The sequence below is a fragment of the Aspergillus japonicus genome (assembly GCF_003184785.1).
Source record: "Aspergillus japonicus CBS 114.51 unplaced genomic scaffold BO86scaffold_121, whole genome shotgun sequence".
Lineage (NCBI taxonomy): Eukaryota > Fungi > Ascomycota > Eurotiomycetes > Eurotiales > Aspergillaceae > Aspergillus > Aspergillus japonicus.
The window spans coordinates 30,931-53,415 of NW_020291758.1; the positions used below are offsets into that span (position 1 = coordinate 30,931).

The 22,485-nt window shown below is 34.0% G+C and overlaps 3 protein-coding genes across 3 annotated transcripts; 1 reads left to right on the forward strand and 2 right to left on the reverse strand.

Annotated features, from left to right (window-relative positions):
• Nucleotides 1–592: 592 nt before the first annotated feature.
• On the forward strand, nt 593–3,041 carry BO86DRAFT_373654 (putative C6 finger domain protein; the record flags this gene model as incomplete). Its single annotated transcript, XM_025670389.1, has 3 exons — nt 593–754; nt 874–1,114; nt 1,275–3,041. The coding sequence occupies exons 2-3, from the start codon at nt 1,013–1,015 to the stop codon at nt 3,039–3,041; spliced, it is 1,869 nt and encodes a 622-aa protein (XP_025521929.1). The 5' UTR covers nt 593–754; nt 874–1,012.
• Nucleotides 3,042–3,328: 287 nt separating this feature from the next.
• Nucleotides 3,329–6,893, reverse strand: BO86DRAFT_326714 (uncharacterized protein; the record flags this gene model as incomplete). The annotated part of the gene is made up of 3 exons (XM_025668577.1): nt 3,329–3,516; nt 3,584–6,071; nt 6,129–6,893. 3 exons carry the CDS (start codon nt 6,891–6,893, stop codon nt 3,329–3,331), a joined length of 3,441 nt encoding a protein of 1,146 aa, XP_025521930.1.
• A 1,733-nt stretch (nt 6,894–8,626) lies between these two features.
• On the reverse strand, nt 8,627–13,147 carry BO86DRAFT_384181 (uncharacterized protein; the record flags this gene model as incomplete). Its single annotated transcript, XM_025670867.1, has 8 exons — nt 8,627–8,890; nt 8,938–9,209; nt 9,361–9,401; nt 9,436–9,437; nt 9,874–9,920; nt 10,021–12,350; nt 12,408–12,951; nt 13,075–13,147. 8 exons carry the CDS (start codon nt 13,145–13,147, stop codon nt 8,627–8,629), a joined length of 3,573 nt encoding a protein of 1,190 aa, XP_025521931.1.
• Between the last annotated feature and the right edge of the window lie 9,338 nt (nt 13,148–22,485).

Below are 22,485 nucleotides of genomic sequence, written 5' to 3' on the forward strand. Positions count from 1 at the left end.
ACTTACTGAGTATTTACAAGCATTTACGTAGCTACCTAGAACTTTAAGTATTAACTTAGGTGGATACGGTGACTGTTAAGCGCCATCATCAATAACAAGCATCTACAATCTGGAGTGGATCTGTGCTTGTCAACACTATGCTTCAGTAACTACATAGCACCGTACCTTTATAGGTTTGTGAAAGGTTGGCTGTTAATGATATTCTATCTTAAGTCAAGTTGGGACGTTAGGACTACTAGCCAGTCTTCTGTTGCTTCTTAGTCCACCTCTCAAAACCGAGGTGAGAGGCCACATTCTCATCGGATTGGCAGGGTATACGTGTGCAAATACGAAGCTAAACGTACCAAATGTTGCCTGCATCGCTGTCCATCAAACCGAGGACCGACAGGCTCATTACATATGCATCTTATTAACCGACAGCTAATGAAATGAACTTATTGGTTCAAGGCTCCGGTTGCTGTGGGCATTGTTTCTTCGCATCTTGCGGGGAAATGGGGGAAGAGGGGCATCTTACCATGTGGTCGGAGCATTTAGTCTTGTCATAATATGGGCCAACATCGCCCCCTTCTCTGTAATATATCTACGCAGTAAGCTACTAAGGAGTATCTCCGGACACCTGATTGATCGTCTCCGAATCATATGCGTCCGGATTGAAACTAGTATGGACTAGTAAGCGAATGGTTAACGTGCGCTCATTCCACTTGATTTGGGGGGTATTATTCGGCCTCTGCAGCCGGAGCACTTGATAATTTTCGTAAGTGATCAGTTAACTACCTCGACTCTGTCTCCCTGACAGTAGCATGGGGAGTTCATGAGTATGGGTTAGGACACGCCTCGTCCTTTCGAGAAACCTCCATCCGACGATTTATCTAGTGCAACCGTGGCCGCCATTTCTCTCGATATTACGCAGACTCGAGTTTGTTCTGCTTCTCCAGCGCAAGCATCCTTCGGCATCTTACGGTCTCCTAGAGCAACTGGTTCGACCTCGAAATAACTCACCGGGCATTCAGTCATGTCTGCTCATGAGATGGAGGAGGCGGTCGATGCCCCCTTAACCCGCAAACGATATCATGCTGAAGCAGTTGATTATCCTCGACGACGCGCGACTGTCGCAGTATGTTTCGTCTTTTTGTTTGTTTGTTTGTTTCTACTCTCTCCTTTTCCTTTGGTATATGATGCTATTGCCTCGTCAAGATTGTCCGAGGTTGGTTGAATGAGTGCTTTTCTTGGCGAACATAGTACCCCGTTATGTGCATAGTTGACGGCGGTAATAGTGTCAGATCTGTCGTCTACGCAAAACAAGATGCAATGGCGCACGCCCGAGATGCCAGCTCTGTATCGATCTTGATGCGGAGTGTATTTATCGAGAGCCGGGCATCAAGCTAGATGCTGGGGACAAGTTAATCATTGAGAAGCTAGACAGAATTGAGGGCTTGTTACGTTCGAAGCTGGCTGTTGCAGCCAGTAATTCACCCCTGTCTTCAACAACAACTGAGACTGTCAATGATCCCGTAGGTAACGACGATTCCGCCGTTAACATGACAGAGAACACCACAGTGTCATCCAGAACATCGGTTGTCGGGCTTGGATCCTGGGCTAACCCACCAACGAACATCTCAACAATGCCTAAGCTTCACACAACGCCAGCCTTGAATCTATTACAGTGGCCTTTCATCCGAGATCTTGTTGCTGCACCTTACGATCCTCACACCCTACTACAACTAGAAATGGCTCGTGAGCCACTTCGGATCCCAAACTATATTGGCCTCGATCTATCCAACGCTGTCGCGCATGCTCGGGCTTTTTTTTCGCGGGTTAATGTCTGGTACGCCTGCGTTAACCCATATACCTGGCCTCGTTACTATGACATAGCTATCTCATCTAGCTTTCAGGAGGGGGCTGAGAGCTGTATCGTTCTTTTGGTCCTTGCACTAGGGTGTGCAAGTCAATATGGAAGCATATCAAGTCTTTCACCCGAGGCAGACCCGCCAGGGCTGCCATATTTCGTCGCTGCATGGGGCCTTTTGCCCAACGTTACAATGCGCAATTCTGTTCTCGCTGCCCAATGCAATATTCTCGCTTCTGCCTATCTATTCTACTTGGTAAGACCATTGGAGGCCTGGACACTACTTTCGAGTGCTAGCCTGAAGCTACAGCTGCTATTTGGCAATCCGTCCCGTGTTTCTGCTCAATGGAGGGAATTAAGCACCAGACTATACTGGAATGCCCTTCTATACGAAAGCGATCTACTGGCCGAACTAGACCTTCCACACTCAGGGATTGTGCACTATGAAGAGCTTGTTGATCTTCCAGGTGGCTTTGAACCAGAGGATGACGAAGATGACGATCAGAGCAGCACACCCCGGGAAAATCTCGTTGTAGATGCGGTGGTAGGGCACGACGAGCTCTGGTACTTCTTGGCTGAAATAGCTCTGAGAAGGCTTCTTAACCGTGTCAGTCATGTTATTTATCAGAAGGATAACTCTCTGACCCTTGCATCTCTTGGGCCGATTGCCTCCGAGCTGGATTTTCAGCTTTCGCAGTGGTACGAAGGGCTTCCCCAAGCTGTTCGATTCCCTCTTTCCTCTCACCAAACTTCGAACTCTATCCAGACCGTTCTGAGACTTCGGTATTTTGCATGTCGCACGATCATCTACCGTCCCTACATTCTGGCGGTACTTCAGCATGAACAAACATCCGCAGACCCAATGGTCAGAGAATGTTGTCGGCGGTGCTTAGATGCGACATTGAATCAGCTTGATCACATTAGTCGCCACCGTGAGGGCCATCTCCCCTACCTCTGGCAAGGTGCCCTCTCTATGGTTTCACAGACGTTGTTGATTATGGGGTCAACCATGTCTCCGGCGCTTTCAGTACTCCTACCTTCAGCGGCCCGAGTGAATGCAATTATCAGCGGTGTCATAGAGGAAGTTAATCGATATGCGCACCTTGCTCCAAGCCTCAAGCTCTCGGCGGAGATTATACGTGACGCCGAGAAAAAACGGCAAATAAGCCTTAGGTCGGTGGCTAAGAAAATCTAGATACATGGTCTTTAAGGTTAGCATGGGTTCCAGGACTAATTGTAACAAGACTCCTATGCCAGCCCGGAGGCATGTTCCAGGCGAGAAGTGAACAGCAGGTGTGAGACCCTTCCTACGATGCATTTGAAAATGTGATATGAGACGAAGCATGACGATTTGCTGTTTTTTGCATTATATATCAGGTTTGTGATGCCACAGACCAATCTATCACCTAACAAAGAGACTCCAATATAAGTTGAAAATAGTGACAGATACATGAAACAGGGTATTATCAGGCATTTTTGAAATCAGATCAAAACCCATTCACTGCCTCTTTTGATAAATTTATCAAGCATCAATCCGATATCATTGAGAGCGAAGCGACAGATGTAGAAACCAAAGAACTCTGCAGCATGGCGGGTGCTTAACTCAAGACCAACAAGAGTGGGAGACGAGTGCTTCAGACCGGGATCTTCGACCTGCTGGGCGATTTGATCTAGACGTTCCGCAACTTAGTGTTCAAGCACAAGGCATGACCCCAAACAGTAACGAAATTGACTCACCTAAAACCTGGACGGCATCACAAAGCCGGGCCAGAGCTCCCATGTAATTACTGGCTCCGTTAAGCTGTAGTTGTGAGATGTTGCGCTTGGCGTGTTGAGAAACAGGCACTGAAGTCATCGGGACAGTATTACTAGTAGAGAGGTCCTTGCTTGAGTCTTTCGATGCGGATGCTGAGGACGCCATAGCAAAGCCGGCATTTTTAGAACGTAGTTTGCGCCACGATGTCAGATAGGACTTGCTGGGACCGGTCGACGGCTTGGCGATCAGATTATCAACATTCGTTGTATCGTCATAGGACAGGTTAGACTTTAGGAAAGCCATAGCTCCTTGAACGCCAACTTCACTTCCAACTTTCTTTGAAAGCAACATCTGCACCTGGTCAAGTACACTTTCCAATGACTGCATTTCCTCTAGAACTGCGTCGGCATCATAAGTATCAACTTGGGCCAGTTTCAACAAGGCAGCCGTCAACAAATCGCAACTTGATACTTTTTCCTCAATAGCTTTGATTTTCACGTTTTTAACGCGCCAGACATCCCGTGGGACGAAAAGCTTCGTAGATAGGTAGCCACCACGTGGATGCGCCATAGTTTGATAGATGCAACGCATGAGCCAGAATGGTCGTAGAAGGAAGGGTTCAGGGCATGGCTCCAAGGGAAGTGGAGGATCAGTAGCCATCACATTCGGGGATCCGGGACTTGTTGGAGAATGGATGTTTGTGTCAAATAAATTAAGACCACCGCTTGGTGGGCCATTTATAGCAATGTTAGTTCCGGTTGGTGTAGGCAGGATGGGTAGAGACGCAGCCATCGGCCCTTTCTGGGCTTCTGACACAAGAAAAGCATTATTCGATGGAGTTTTAGGCGACTCAGAGAGCATTTCTGTCCCCGATGCTGATATTTTTCGCGTCCGGAAAGGGGTATATAATTTGCCCAGACTGTCTGGCGCCGATGGCACTTTACCGATTGGTCGAGTCGGAGAAGGAAGTTTCGCATGCCAGGCGTTACCGCTGTCTTGGGTCTTTCCAGCAGTTACATGTGCTAGCATGTCCTCAGTAAAAGAACCGACTGACACATTACGCCTTTTAGCTTGTATGATTGATCGTAAGCCAGAAGCGGAACCTGGGGCATTGTGCGAGAAATTACTGTTTCTCAGCAGTTGCTCATCCTTGGGAGCTGTTTCCTGGGGAGGGACAAATGGATCTGGCGGCTGGATTGATGCCACCTTCAAGCGAGCGTCGAAGTGAGGCTTTGTCTCGATTTTCAGCTCGGTAGTATGCTGGCCTGACAACCTTCGTGCTCGAACACTTGATCCTACCATGGAACCAGATGTCGGCTTGTTGATCGAAGCTACGAGGCTGTGTTCTGGCTGAGTGAAGGTGTTGGACTCAACTCCTATGGCTTCGGTTGAGGCATATGATTTCAAGTCCACAGGTCCATGGTTAGGAGCTAACCCGATGCTCTCTCGCGATCGACCGAGTTGGCTGCTTGAGACTGGCTGCCGAGGCAGGGCGGATTTAGACTGAACCCCGAATTCGAATTCATCCATGATATAGCCTCTCGTCATTTCCTCTAGTAAGCGCTCCTCTTCCTCGGCTTCATCATCCACATACTCCTTTGCAGGACCAGCAAAACTGTCAAGAGGTGCCTCGTTATAGGTTAGAAGCGGTTCCTGGATTTCGAGAACCTCCCCTTTTTCGGTTCCAGATTCTCCGACGTGATGATTCCCCAAGTCGACAGTTTCCCGAGGGCTTTGGGCCACACCACTGTTGTGGTCGTTTAGTCCAGTTGACAGCTGTAAGTCCTCATCATAGGCGGCTTCGACGGCTGCATCCAGGGCTGCATCAAATTCAGCTTCGGTACCATGAATTGATTGATGACCTGTTCTGCGACGTAGGTAGAGAGATGACGAAGTGGAACGAATAGAAGCGGGCGAAGAAGCACCAGACTCGTCGATAGTATCAAGCCATGATGTTGTTTCGTGAACACCCTTACCTTGAGTACTCAACAGAGGCATCTCAGATAACGGCGGTTCAGCAGATGGTTGACCTAGACTAGCTTCTGGTGTAGGCTCGTTGTAAGTAATCAAGCCTCCAATGTGCTCGTCAGATCGCTGAGAAGCTGCGTAAGACATTTTTCCTCTTCGTTCCAATGCCTGATTTATCCAGTCATGGTCAGGAGCAGTAACTATTTTATCATTATCATCATCACCATCAATAATCGCAGATGGCAGAAGCAGCAGCTGCCGCGGGGAGAGTTGACCGGATGGCATCGTTTCTTTCATTCCAAGGATCAAATGCGCATCGGAACCGTGCTGTGAGCGATTCAGGTCCCCCTCTTTGAATGATGTATGTCTGTTCTCCTGCGATGGATATTCCACGTAGGACTCTTCACTGCGGGGCCGCTCAGGGAGGGCTTTACTATCCATGTTCCGGATTGAAAAGTCCATACGTTGGAGCTCGTTTACACGAATCATATAGGTATCACGCTTTTCTTCGGCTCAGCCCGCAGTACTAATTTACGTATCTGCTGCAGGAAAACTCACTATTTCTTGAAGTTTTAGCTTCTCATCTTCGCCCCCATCGCTTCGATCCATTACCAACTGAAGTAATTGACAAGCATCGTTGTACGCTTCCATCGCTCCTTCAAAATTCGCGGCGTTGTCAAGTAAGACGGCAGTGTTCGCTTTCTGCAGCGCTTTTGAAAGCATTGCTTTCTGGGACTGGCCACGTTTTCTTCGTTCATAGGTCTTGCCTTTCATAAGAGACAATTCTGAATCTGTATGAGCAGGCATGCCTAAGCCTTGAGTGCGAGGACTGTCTGATTCAGACATAAGGTGAGTGGAATGATCTTCGGGCTCCAGCCCCCTATTCTCAGCGTATTGAATGCGTCTCTCAGTCCACGGGTTCTGGAACAGACTAGGAAGAGGCTGAGTAGTTCGCGACACTTGTGCATCATTGTGCGGCGAGGTTGCATTTCTAGCGCCCGAGGCGAATGAAACCACCTCATTTGCAGTAAACGCCAGATGTTCATTGGGATCTTGATGTACAGATTCTCGGAGGGAAGGAGGTCCACAGGAAGCTTCGTGATCTGCAGGTGCGAATGGTATTCGTGAAGGATTCGACCCCACTTTTTTGCTTGGACACATTTGATCGCCCAACAAATCGTTGTTTGTGAAGAACGCTTTATGCGAGTTTTTGCTAGATGTTGTCGACTGGGACCAGCGATTAAGACTCCCGAGTCCTTCGTGAATGTTATTCTCTCCGAGGTCGTTGTCGGTTGCTATATCAATATCTGCTGTAGCCGTCATTGCTGCGGATGTTTTTAGACTGGGGTTGGACCTGCGATTTGTGGGATACAAGCCGTGCGAAAAGCATTTGTTGCTGTCTGGATTGAGAGGGTGTGAGCCTAGAAAATTGGGCATTAGTCCTGAGTCATGCTCTGCTGGGAGTTTGAAGAACATGGTGCAACAGTGCTGGGCAACACTAGCAGTGAACCCTAGGATGGCAGCAGTACTTAAATGGATGTTCTCTTTAAATTTTCATGTATTCAAGCTTCAACAAGTACCTTTCGACTTTTCAAGTCAATGCAGTGTGGTTGCAAGGGTTGCTGAAACAGGCAAGTAGCGTTTTGTTTGATGTAAATGCAGATTTGTTGCAAAGAGTGGCACTGGTAGTGGTAAGCGATTAGGAAATGATTCATGCTTTGAGATTACACAAGCAACAAAGATGTGAAGGGTGCGACCTCGTGGCCTGGTTGGGCAAAGTAAAAAAAGCTGTTCTGGCTCACAGCTTGAGCTTCAAAATGAGTAAAGCCCTTTGAGTAGATGCACTGTTATTGAGATTTGCCGCAGACGACACTCCTGCCGGTGCATATGAGGCAAGCTAAACGCCAAGTGAGCAATTTCAGCACACCTAGTGGCAATGCGCTTGCGATGTGCCAATCTAGTATGCAGATTGGCCAATCAGTTTTGTGAACAGAGCAACAGGTTTTTCCAGTGCTTGAATAATAAAACGGGACTAGGACGTGTGGTGCTGGTGTTATTCTGATAGGCGATATAGCTCTCAGGGGCGTTTGCGGAGATCCTTTGATAAGGCCCGGGGGTTACTGACACTGGACAGGGGTAGACTCAGCAGGGGTTACTAGCTCGAATCTCGTGGCGGGATTATGTGGGGCGGATACACGGAGTACTACTCATACTATTGGTACATGTACAGTACATGTACTCGGTACTCAATACATGTTTGACTACTTTCCATGTGGACCTCGAGATCTATTGTTTTTCTATGGGTCAATGAGCAACTCCAATCAACAACTTAGACTACCATAAGTACATACTCAGTACATGACTACTCGCAGACGGAGAATACGACCTTACTGGTTCAACCAGACACTGAATTCCTGATTTAAACCTAGAGATGCCATTATGCAGCGATAACGTTTGCAGGCTTCTCTGCCATTATCACGAGTCATACTATGTATAAAGGTCACCCCAAGTTGAATAGCAAAAAAGCATAGTGATTTGAAGCCGAATACATGTTTCCCATACTGTAGAGCAGCAAACCATGGGCCCACTTCCCCAAGCGAGCTTCTCGGATTAATGTAATGTATCGCGTTAGAGTACGAGTAGCATGTTACAGGAAATGTGTACCATTACTCATCGGCAAACCTTCCGTAGCCTGGATTGATAGGGTTACCAGCACTGTACGACCGGCATGTTCGTCGATGGATGGGTAATACTGATCAAATAAGAGAACAGTACAGTGGGAGGAAAGTAGTCTACGTACTCCCCCCACCAAATTGTTTGGTTCCAAGCGCCACTTTCCGCAGCACCGCCTTCCCAATTGCTCTCGTTAACAAAAATATTGGTAGAGCACGTTATACAAAGTAGTGAGGATTTGGCGGTGGTGGCTTTTGCCGGCAGAATTAGGGTGTAACCAGTCTTAAATAGGAATGAGACGAACTCCTTGAGGGAGTACGCAGACTACTTTCCAGGGACTGTAATATTATCACAAACTTGATAGCATGTTTTGGTGGCCAAGTTCACCTAAAATCCTCTCGCTGGACGCGACTACTTGATTCCTCTCCGCTCTCCTCGTCACTTGTAGCCTCAATATTCTTTCGCGGACCCTCAGGGCTAGCCAGGGCATTGACCTCTCCGATTGCATCATCGTTTGCTGAAGATTGCGCATTGTCATTGTCATACGATGGTCGAGGGACTGATTCGCCATGGGCCTTGATTGCAAGTTCAATGTCGGGTAACAGAGTCACGAGTCTCGCATACTGTTCGATTGGCAAAGAAATTCCCTGCTCAAGAATTTAGACACATTCAGCTCCATACATTTCAAAATTACCTTCTTTCCTGGAAGCTCATGACCATCCTTCTCGTAATATTCCCTTATGTTGACCATAGCTTTCCCTCGAAAATTCGAGACTGTTACACGACGGGATTTCGATAAGTCCCAGTAACTATCACCACTCGTGTCTACCTTTGACGGTGCAGTGAATTGTGTCTCATTCGGTCGCTCTGGGTTGTCTGATTTCGCTCTCTTCGACTGGCGGTGTTCAGTGGTGTGTAGGTTGTCATTGTGACCTAGGGTGTGCTTCTTGGCCCGGGACGTCATGTCTGCAAATAATGTACAGTAATTGTGGCAATGCGGGAGTGAAGACGACCAAGATGCTAATCCAGATACTGGTAATGGAAACGTCTTCACATTTCCGGAAATGTGAGAGTGGTACCGATAAGGTTATGCAAGTTGTACGCAGTATAAACCTACTTACTCCAAAGGGGCGGGTTAGATAGTCAACTTGGTTTAAACTGTTTATGTTGTTTGCATGTCCTTCAAACACACCCCTGTGATGTCTTATAGCATATCAATTTGCTTTCAGCACTACATAACTTATAGTAGAAAGGTCACCTCAGTGGGCGGTAACATATTCCTATCTCTTCGGTGAGGACATCTAAGGTCTATTACAAGCTGTTTTAGAGTGGGAAAGAGTTACGGTTATGTAGTATCTTAGACGCCAAAATATTACCACTCTGCCTATGAAAAGGCCTAAGGAGTGGATGAGGGGATCATGAGAGATGCCTTGTATCTAAAAGTTTCATCTCGGCATTCATGAGTAAAAGTAGGGTCTATACTGATGACTACATGAACCGGGCCTGAGTTGAAACGCTGACACATTCAGACATGAGGTTCCAAAGCCATGTCCAAGGGTGGGACAAGAAGTAAGAATCTAGGTCAGCAAGACACAGTCAATACATTTATCGGAAGATTATTCTTATCTACTTCTGCTGATGTGTCGGGGTTAACATATTTCAGTATGTGTTTGGTGCCTATACACCTAACAGACAATCGCCCTCAACACCTGCAGAATCAGAGAAAACATAAATCCATGTGCGATAACTCTGACCTGGAGACAATCAAAGAGCTTACCCAAAGCTTCTTTGCTAGCAGCTGTTCCCATGACACCGGTGAGCGCCTGCGGTAGCCCTTTTTCAACAAACAGCCTTCGCGCAGTCTCTTTCAAGCGCTCTTTCTCTGGCCCACTCATAGGTCCATGCCAGTTCGTAATCTCAGCTTCCGTGGGAAGAGCATTCTCACGAAGTTTGATAAGGTACGATCCGATTGCTTCATCAGAAACATGGGAATTGATAACAGACTCCTGAAACACCTCCCGAATCGTCTCCAAGTTCGGGTTTCCTGGGCGCAACACGTAAGACTTGGCGGCATTGAGCAGCCTTCGGCGAATATCCCAGACCGAGGACAATGTGTACAGTTCATTAATCACGGCAAAGATGAGTTCCAGGGCCGTCCGGGCTTCCTCCCGTGTGATACAATTGCCTTGGATTCTTCTTTCTCGTTCTGTGCGGCGGTCAACTTTGTCACAAGATGCACCCAGCATCTTTGATGTTGAGGAGCACTCCCCAAAGCTTGAGGAATCGACTTCAGAACCCAAGATATTGGAAGCTGGGTGTTTCGAATTATTACTGTCAACTGCGGCTGCTTGAGACACGCCAGGCGGTTTGACTCCCAGCGACCGGAGATTGTCTGAAGGCTTTGCATCTGCAGAAGGTTGTGACGGCATCGAATAATTTCTATTATCGGGTAGCATGGGATGAGCCGAGTCACACGAAATTTCATTCGATTGAGTGACAATAGGGTGCTGGGCTGAAGAACCACACCCGTACACAAATTGCTGGCCAACGACCGAAGAATCCGGATCAGAGCTGCTACATTCAGCGTCGGGAGCAAGCTCTTTGCCGCCTCCACTCCCGAATACCCCAGTCATGCCTTCAAAAACACGTCCCGACACGCCCTTGGGCGCGTTGGCGAACACCGCGAGAACGCCCTTTCCCATTGCCTCGAGTGTATTTTGGACCGGAAGGGGAAGTCCCACCTTCCTTGACGCAGCGATTGAACCAGGACCCATGCTGCCATCTCTGTTAAGGAAACACTTCATTTTTTCACTTTCAGCGAGTGGTCCAATCTCGAGGGCACAACGAAGATACTGTTCTAGTCTTTTGGCTAGACCTAGTCTGGTTTGACCTTTCCACGAAGGTAGAGCTGGAAAAAGATTCATGAAATCATAAATTTTGTTCAACCTCGAGATCGTATCCAGGGTATTGTGAAGGGATTCGAAGTCAGCATACTTCCTGAACACCATCCAGCCGGTAGACCTTGTGAATTGCGGTTCTATTTGAAGCAAAAAGTCGCATGTTGGCTTATTCCGAAAGTGTTCACCACCTTCCGAATCCATATCAATATCAATACTCAAAGAGGCATGATGAAATGTCATATGTAGGGATGATGCCTCTTCATCCAAGACTATATCGCCAGCAGGTGACGCCGATAGTTGTGGGAGAGCACGCGCTGACTTTTCGCAATTTCCACCTTCCACTACTTCTAGTGTCATGTGCTTTTTTGCATGTATAAGTGACAGTTGGCTGTGAAAATCTACACCGGGAAGGGGGCAACTCGTGCCTTCGTTGCTCGTCACAGAAGGAGCTCCGGCACGACCACGGTTTTGTGCGAGATTTGGAAATCCGCCCCTCCACGGGGATTCAGCTGAACCGTGTTGCTCGAAGGATGCGGCATCTATATTTTCAGTTGTTGTCATTTGGCAAGTAGAAAAGTCAAAATCACGCCGTGGACTAGCATTATCTTTGCATGACGTGAAATTGCAGTCAGACATTGTCATTCGACCGGCATCATCGAGGACTGTCAAGTCTTGGTTTCTGGCTTTATCAACACCGACATTTATCGCGTGCATTATTTGGGATTCACCTTCTCCAAGAAGTTGTACGATCCAGGCATTAATGGTCTCTGGCTTTGAGAGAGCTGAGACGACCGAGTCGGACAACATACTGGAGAGTACATCGCGAAGAAAGTGTCTAATCAGGGCGCAATCGTGGACGTTCGGATCGAGGTATCCCGACAGTATATCTTCTGCTACCATATTCATTTTTTTCCGCTGCTGTTCTTTTTGTAGGATATTTGCTAAATTGCTGGCTGGATGCAGATCTAGATAGCGTAAAATGAATTGCTCGGGTGGTTCCGCAAATTCAGCAGCATCGAAGGCAGCGGACAACTCATTCAAGAACACAATCATGACGGAGCTAGAGTTAATGAGAAGCTCCAGGAAGGTGTCGGCGGGTCGTTTGCGGGAAATATGCAGCCCCAATCTTGTAACGAAGCCGACCAGCACATGTCGACAGGAAGATGTAAATGTCGATTCAGGTGGTAATATTAGCTTGGACCACTGGCTACATGACATATTTATACTGTGAGCTCGGTATATTATTGAACAGATAAGGACTTACTTCACATATTTATTCATGATCTCATCTGTGATTGACCTTAAGGATGCAGCTGTCTTCGGTCCAAATGAAGAGAAATCAGGGTCAATTGTATGCATGCTCTCGGTCTGTCTCTCTCTCTCATCCGCCTCTTGATCATTGCTATGAGGCTTCCCATCTTTCCAATCGAGTAATCGGCTTGAAAATGCTTCTAACAGTTCGATCTTCTTTGATCGGTTCTTTCTCAATATTCCACCGGTGATTTCATGGGCTGTATTCTCCCAGGAGGCATGCAAGGTAAACCCAGCGAGAGCTCCGATCAGGAGGAAGCCAAGTTTTCCTAGAATAAAGGCAGCGGTGATACTAAGACATGCAATAACACCTAGAAGTACTTCATTACTGGCCGATGCAAGGAAGTTAAGGGCCACGTCGACAGTGCTTCTCGAGTCGAAGAGATCGTTGTTGTGAGCTGCGGATGTTCCATCAGGATGAAGCAGGGTATGCCTGTTTTGAATGTTTTTGTCTATAGGTAGGCGATGAAGAATATTGGCGTTATCATCATCCATTGCTGTTACTCAATAGCAGGACAGGTTATAAGATTAAAGTAGAAAATAGACCTGTACAGAACACATAACAAAATTTGGAGGTCAGTGCTAAACTCTATAAAAAAGGACATAGAGGGGGCACGTACTGTACTTCCGGAACACCACATAACTAGTTCCGCAACGGCCGTGTTTACCACCAAGAACTCCCACACAACACATTCCTTTACCAAACACCAACATCCCTTACAAAGGTTACATGATATGAATTAAGTCTTTACTTCTATATAAATATATATCACTGATTATTTTTCTAGTGATATAAGTATTTAAGGCCTTTCAAGGCACGTGTACAAGCAAGCAAACAAGCAAGGCCTTTCGCAGCGCCTGGGGCCTTTCGCAGCACACATATAAGCAAGTGAGTAAGTAAGGAAGGCCTTTTATAGTGCCTCTGTAGGTGTCACAGTGCAGACCTAATGCACTGATTTTATCTATTCTACCTGTTTAATCTGTTTAATCTATTTAATTTATTTTACTCTAACAACCTAACTGTCCTCCCTAACTGCCCTATATATAATCTATAATCTTTTTAACTATTTGTCTATTTCTAATTCTGCTTATAGCTTTTTAAACTATATTTTATTTATAAAGCTAAAAATAGCCTAACTTAGTAGCTAAAAAATTAAAAAACTAATAATAAAAAATTATTTTATTTTTACTATTATTTCTACTACCCAGCTAAATTAAAAACTAGATACTAGTCTACTTTTTAATATTATATAGCTTTTTTTAAAAAAATAATAGTACTAATAAAATACTAGTAATTTTATAATCCCCAGTAATACTAAATATACTAAAAAAGTTTATTTAATATCTTAATAAATACTTAGAAAAATAATACTACTATTATAACCAGATCTATATCTTTACTATTAAAGCAGATTATAAAAAAGGCTAATTTATATAAACTATAATTCTAAAAAATATTATTTTTATTTATTAAATAAAATAGGTTTTAAATATAAACTATTAGTTTACAAAGGCAACCACCACCAGAGATATTACCTTTAAAATAAAAACTAAATTTAAATAAGTATATTAAAGTTATTTAGCTTACTACTTCTGCAGTAAATATTTTAATATATATTTTAAAATTTATACTTATTATTAAAAATTATATAGCTGCTTTTATAAAAGTAATTATATTAATTAATTTTAAATCTTCTACCTCTGCTTTTTTTAAATATTTATATAATTCTAATAAGTTTAAAGGCAAGTATTTTAATTTTAGATATTTTATTTTTTAAATTAAAAAATAAGTATTATAAGATACTACTTCTACTAGGTAGAAATTATATATTATTAGCTGTTTAAATAAAATTTTATATATCTTAATCTAATTTTATATTTAAAATAAATATATATACTAAATAACTTTACTAATATTTTTATATTACTAAAATATTTTTTTAGTAATTTTAATTATACCTCTACTATTTAAAATAAAAAAACTATAATTATAGTATATTTTTTATTAAATTTAAATATTTAGTATAAAAAGCTTATATACACCCTAATACTCTACTTTCTATATTTAAAAATAATATTGGTTAAGATTTTAAAAGTAGACTTTTAACTAATATTTTATTTAAAAAAAACTATTATAATCTGGTTTATTTTTTTAATATTTAATAAATACTGTTGAAAATATAATATTTAAGTTTATAACTATTATTAAAAATCTATTATTAACTTAGTACTATATACTTAAAAAACTAATTTAGATTTTATAATAAGAACTATTTAAAAAAATCTATATTTTTAAATATAATTCTATAGATCTGTTTACTATATACTATAGATTTATATATTAAAGAACTAATTATTATAAATATTAAAAATATTTTTACTATAGATTAAACTACTACTATATTAAAAACTACTTTAAAATAGATACTAAAGTATTATAAATAGTATTTATATATAAATATTTTTAAACTTTTATATATATTTATGATAATTATTATTACTAAAATCCTATATATAAGGGCTAAAGGGTGAAATAGTGTGATAAATAAATAGCTTTTGCAAAGCCAAGGGTGCTAATATATTATCTTAAAGTATTATTACTATCTTATCTAACTTATAAGGCAGCTGCTGCCCTTAGGGGCAGCTGCAGCCAGCTTACTTAGCTGTTATATAACTACTATTTTAAACTATTTATATATATATTTTTTTACAGATATTTATAAAGGTTAAAAAAGCTATTTAGGCCCTTATAATAATTTTTTTTTTATAAAAAAATATTATATTTTATAGTAGTATTATTAAAATTTTTATTTTATAAATACTTTTATAAAAAACTAAAGTAGTAGAAAAGATAGCTTACTATTTTATACTTTTATAAAAAGGATATATTATACTATTTTTACTACTATTTTTATAAAATTTTTTTACTAGTATATAATCTACTATTTACTGGCCGGCTTTTTTATAATAGCCTGTAAATAGCCTTTTCTATAATTAAAAAGATTTTTTTTTAATAAATAGTATTAAATCTTTTTTAATTTATTTACTTTGGCTGTTTAAAATACTTTATAATTAAAATTAGCAGAGCTAATTTTATAAAAATAAAATTTTTTTTTATATAAAAAGACTTTTTTTTTAGGCCTCCGGCCTTTTTTTTCTCTGTAACTTTTTTTTTTCTTTTTTTTAGTAAATTTTTTTATATAGTATTTTTTTTAGATATTTTTATAAGTTAATATTTAACTAACTTTTTTTTTTACAGTAGTATTTAAAATATTTTATTAGTTTCTTTTATAAGGGCTTAGCCCTATTTTTTTTTTTTTATAAAAATTAACTAATTTTTTTTTATAGTATACTATTTAAGCTTTATATTTATAGATCCTATTAGCCTATCCTATTTTACTTTTTTTTATATAAATTATTTATAAAATAGATTTAGACTTAGCTAATTATTTATAGTATATTTTACTATTTTTTTTATTATAAAAAAAAATATTTTTATTATTACTACTACTACTAGGCCTGCTGCTGCTACTGCTATAAATATATTTATTTTTATTATATCTACTACTACTATTATTTTAGTTTTTATTTTAATTTTTAATTTTACTATAAATTCTACTACTGCTGCTGCTATTATTTTTTTTTATATACTACTACTTATATATAAAAAAAATAAGATTTTTTAATTTATAATAATAAATATTATAGCAGCCCCTACAACTTTTATTTTTATACTTTTTAAATTTTTTTTATTTTTTATAGATATATTTAGAATTAACTAAAATTAGCCAGCTTTTTATAAATAAGCTAATAATAAAAAGTAGAGTACTTTACTTTTTATTAAATTATTTTTTATAGTTTAATTTTTAAATTATTTAAAAATAATATTTACTATAGTATTTAGTTTTTTTTTTAAAAAAGTTTATAGCTTTTATTAAGTTGTAAGCAGATCTAAATCTATAAATCTATTATATAGTTTATATTATATATTAATTAATTAAACTTTAAACAGCTAGCTGTTTAAATACAGCTTTATAAAAATATTTTTATAATTTAAGCTGACCGGCAGCTGCTGCCTAACTAAATATATAAATATTATTATAATTTTTTTTAAAAAGATTTTTTATAACTATATTAATAAAAAAATTAGTTAAAAATATAATAACTGTTTATATATAAATAGTAAATACTACTTTTTTATAAAATAATAGTATATTTTTATATATTTTAGCTTTTAGCTATTATAAATAAGTATTATAGCTTATATTAGTTATATAAAGTATATAATTACAGATAGTTTATAATTTATATTTAATTTAATTTTTTTTTAATTATTTAATTAAATTTTTTATACTTTTATAAAGTAAATTTTTTATAAATCTGTAAATAATATAGATTTACAGCAGATTTTTAAATATTTTTTTTATTATAGTATTTTTTTTATTTAATTAAAATTTTATTATTTTTTTGCAGTATTGCAAATCTAGTAATACTTTTAAATAGTATTTATAGTTATTTAAACTTTTATTTTTTTATAAAAAATATTTTTATAAGTCTATTCTCTTTATTATATAGTATTTATAAAATAAAAATATATAAAAAATATTATAAATCTAAAAATCTATAGATAATTTTAGTTTATAGGCCTATTTATTTATTTTTTTAATTATATAAAATAGTTTATAATAGTACTAGTCTAGTTTTTTATTTAGCCTTTTTTACAGTAAGTTTTTTATAAAAAACTAAACTTTTTAGTCTACTATAAAAATAGTAGTTTTATAATTTTTATTATAAAAGTTTTTTTAATATTTATAAGTCTGCTTAAGGTTTATAGTTATTTTTTTTATTTTTTTAATTTTTTAAAAATATTACTTTAATTTTTTTATAGAATTATCCAGTACTTGTAAATTAAGTACTATTATTTATAAATATTATATAATTATTATAAAAAATAAAAAGTACTTAATTAATACTTATAAAAAATTATTATAAATAAATTCTACAACTAGTAGTATTTCTATCTAATTATTTTATTTAAAGTTAATATAGTTTTATAAATATTATTTTAATATACTATTTATTTTTTTTATTTAACTATTTATTTACAGATAGTAGGCTGTACTTAAGCCTTATTTAATTATAAAAATATAAATAAAATTTAACTAAAAATTTTTTATAAAAATTTATTTATAATCTGTAATTACTTTTTTAAATATTCTATACAGCTAAAAGATTTTTTTAAAAAAGATTATTATAAGCTTTTTTTTAATAGTATTTTATAAATTAAAATAAAATAAACTATTTTACTAAACTAGTCTACTATAATTATAATACTATTATAAATTTTTTATAAATTTTTATTTTTACAGATACTTATAGATAAATCTATAATAAAGTTTATAGTTATTTTTTTTTAAATTTTATAGTAAATAATAGTAGTTCTAATAGTTTTTATTATTTTTTATAAATTATCTGTTTATTTTAATATATTTTATATATATAGTAGTAGTTTTATATAAATTTAGCTAATTTCAGCTATTAAAATTTTTATAAAATTAACTTTTAGGTTTTTACTCTTATAAAATATTTTATAATAAAATTATTATATAATTTTATAAAAATTTTTAGTTTTAGCTGGTAGTTATTTAGAATATATAATTTTTTTATAAAATAAAATAATTTTTAACTAATATTTTATTATAGATAATTTTTTTTTGTAGATATTTTCTACTATAAAGTAAGCTGCCTCTATAATTTTTTTTTATTTTATTTAAAATATTTTTTTTATAAGATTATTTTTTTATAGCAGCTGAAATAACTTTTATATAAAATTAGTAGATAAATTTTTATAGTATATATTTTTATTTATAGTTATTTTTACTACTTTTATATAAAATTTTAGCTAATTTAAATTTACTGTAGTATTTTTTACTAACAGTACTTTAGCTTTTATAAAAGTAGCTGTATTTTTTTTTAAATTTAAAAAATTATTTAATTACTATAGTATTATTTTTTTAAGTTTTTTATAGTTTTTTTTTATAGTTTTTTTTTTATAATTAGATTATTATAATAGGGTGTCTACTGGATTCTATAAATCTAGTTTATATATTAAAAAAACTTAAATATTATAAAATATTATACTTATCTAATCTGCCTTTATAATAATTTTTTATTAGTTATAAAATATTTAAAATTTTTATAATTTATAACTACTTTTACCGGGTACTCTATACCCTTAAGCTAGTATTACTACTTTTTAAATAATTTTATAATTATAAAAAGCTTTTAATTATAAATACTATAATTCTGCTCTATAGAAATTATTTTTTATAAATAGAATACTACTGGTTTTTATTAGCCTTTTTAATTTTTTTATAATAGTATTCTACTAATTATAAAGGCTAAAATATTTATTTTAATTTATAAAAATTTCTTTTTTTTAAAATATACTATAACTATATTTTTTATAAATATATTTTTTAGCTTTTAAAAGCTTTTATAAGCTTTTAATATTAAAAAACTATATCCAGTTTTTCTTTTCTTCCTTTTATAAAATATTTTAGTAAGATTTATAATTAATATTATAATTTATAAGTATTTTTTAATAAAATACCTATACTAATTTACAAAGCCTATAAATTTTAGTATATTTTTTATATTCTGCAGTTTAAATTAATTATAAATAGTTATAATATATTCTAGTTTTATATAAATACTTTTACAGCTGATTAAAAATTTTAAAAAGTTAATTTTTATTACTATAAAACAGTACTTATTTAATTTTATATATAATTTTATATTTTACAGTATTTTTAGTACTTTACAGACCTATACTATATATATTTTTAAATTCTATAAGTATATTATAATATTATTTAAATAAATAATTACAAAGTTATTTAAATATTTTATAAATAAAAAATTTATAAAATTTTAAAATTCTGCAGGTATATTAGTTAATCTAAATAGTATAATTAAATATTTAAATAGTCTATACTTTATTTAAAATACTATTTTTTATTTATATTTTTTTATAATTTTAATTTTATAGTAGGCTTTATATAGGTCCAGCTGTATAAACTAAAAAACCCCTATAAATTAATTAATATACTTATTAATTTACAGTAGTAAATAGATATTTTTTATTATCTATTTATTTAATTTATAGTAGTTTATATATATTTATAGATTTTTATTTTTTTTATTTATAAACAGAACTGGTGCGCCTACTGGTAATTTAAAATACTAAATTTATTTTTTTATAAGTATTTTTTATAAATAGTTTTATAGAATTTTTTTTTATAAATAATATTTTATATACTTGCCCCAGCTTTGGCTGGAATTTTTTATAAAAATTAATTTTTAAATCTACTTTTAGTTTTTATATAAATAAGCTTACAGCTTTTTTTTTCTATAAATACTATTTTATATTTATAGTATTATATTAATATTTTTTAATTAATAGTTGTTTTATAAATTTTTTATATTATTACTAAATAAAAATTTATTTTTATAAAAATTTTTAGTATAATTTTTTCTACTGTAATCTATAGTACTTTTAGTATATAGTATTTATAAAACTAAAGTTTATATTTATTAAATTTTATAGTAAACTTTTACTATTTTATTTAAAATATTTTTAAAATTATTTTATCTATTTCTAGTATTATAATTACAAGATCTATTTAGTTTTTATAGTATTTTTAAATATTTTTTAAATATACTATAAATATTATAGGTTTTTTTAACTGTATATTTTTTTACTTAACTTTTTTTATAATTATTTTTACTAGAATAGTTAGCTACTTTATTTATTTAGTAAATATTATAAATACTAGATTTACTTCTGCTTTACTATTTATAATAATTTTTATTTTTATAAAATATTTTTTTTATAAAAAATTAGCTATTTTTTTAGTTTTAAACTAGGGTAGATTATAATTTTAATTTAGTTTAAAATAAATACTATAATTTTATCTACTAGTTACTTTATAAGTAGTTTAGTTAACTAGTAATTTTTTATCTAGTAATTTATTTATTTATAATTATAATAAGCTTTTAATCTAAAGGTTTTTATAAATATTTGTAATATTAAAAAAGATTACTTTGGCCTTTAAACCCCCTTTATAAAACTATTAATTTAGATTTCTAGTTTTTAAATTTTATTTATAAAAGCAGTAAATTTATAATTTTTTTTTAAAATTTATTTATAAAATATTTTATTTTTATTTACTTATATTATTAACTTAGTACTGGGTATAATCTTATAAATAGTATAATAAAATTTTATTTAGTTATAAAAAAAATTTATTATTTATAGATCTTTTTTTAAACTATAAAAAAAAATATAAAAAATAAATATAGCTATATAGTATTAATATTCTATACCTTATAATCTAATTTAGTTTTTATTTTTTTTTTTATAAATAGATAAACTCTAGTTTTTTTTTATAAAACTTAGCTTTAAGTATTTTTAATTAAACTTTTTACTGTCTATTTATAGGATTTTTTAGCTATATTTTAAAAAACTTATAAAGACTAGTTTATTTTTTTTACAGTAAAATTCAGCTGCCTTACTTTTTTATAAATTATTTAAAATATAATCTAAATAGGTTATTATAATATATACTTTTTAATTTTTATATTAATTATTAATTTTTATAATTAATTTTTATTTAGTAATAAATATACAGTAGATAGTATAGTTATAGATACTATATTATTTTTTATTTATAAATAAATTAATATATATACTAGTTTTTTTAGTTTCTACAGTACTAGAATTAGAGTTTTTTAAATTTTTATATAAATATTTTTTATAGTATTAATTTCTAGCTGTTTCTGCAGCTTAGTAATCTATTTAAATCAATATAAATATTTAAAAAAATTTTAAATTAAAACCTATACTTTTTTTTTAATATAAATAATTTATTTTCTATAGTTAATATATAGTTTTTTATAATTAAATTAAAAAAATTACTTCTAGTTTAGCTTTATATATTATAGCTGGCTATTGCTTACTAGGCTATTCTATAGAATATTAAGTAATAAAATTATAAAAGCTAAAAAAAAAATAGTATAATAAATAAATAACTTTTATAAAGCTAAAAATATTAATATATTATTTTAAAATATTATTACTGCTTTATTTAACTTATAAGGCAGCTGCTGCTTTTAGGGGCGGCTGCAGCCAGCTTATTTAGCTGTTATATAACTACTGCCTTAGATTATCTATATATATTTCCCTTTACAGATATCTACAAAGATTAGAAGGGCTGTTTGGGCCCTTACACTATATCTATTTACTTTTAAAATATTATTTACTTTTCTACTATTTTATAAAAGTAGCTTTTAGTAAATAGTTTTATTTTTAAATACTTTAAATTTTTTAATTTTATTATTTAATATAGTTTAAATAACTTTATTTTTTTTAATTTTAGTTAACAGGTAAAAAAAACTAAATCTATTTTAAGCTCCTGATAGGCTAATTTTTTATATAAATATATATTATTTTAAAAGCTGTACTTAAAAAAATCCTATTAAAAAACTTTAAAAACTAATTTAATAGTTATTTTTATTATACTAAATCTTTAAAATATAAAGATTTTAATATATACTATAATTAATACTAGATACTTTATTATTAAAGTAATGAATAAAAGTTGGGCTAAGATCTTTCAGTGTCAAGGAGCGGGCTGGCGTCTGGTTCTTAGTTGGGCTGGGTGGTAGGAACAGTAGTACAGGCTGGATAATTCTTTATAACAGGTTTTTTAATATATTCTTTAACTATTAGATTAGACTATTTTTAAGTTTATAGATAAGATATAGCTTAAAAAACTATAAATAGAATTAAAAGTAGACAGGGGGTTAAGAAGATTACAGATTATATATAAAACAGTTAAAAAAATAAATAAATTAAATAAATTAAATTAAATAAATTAAATAAATTAAATAAATTAAATAAATTAAATAAATTAAATAAATTAAATAAATTAAATAAATTAAATAAATTAAATGAATTAAATAAATTA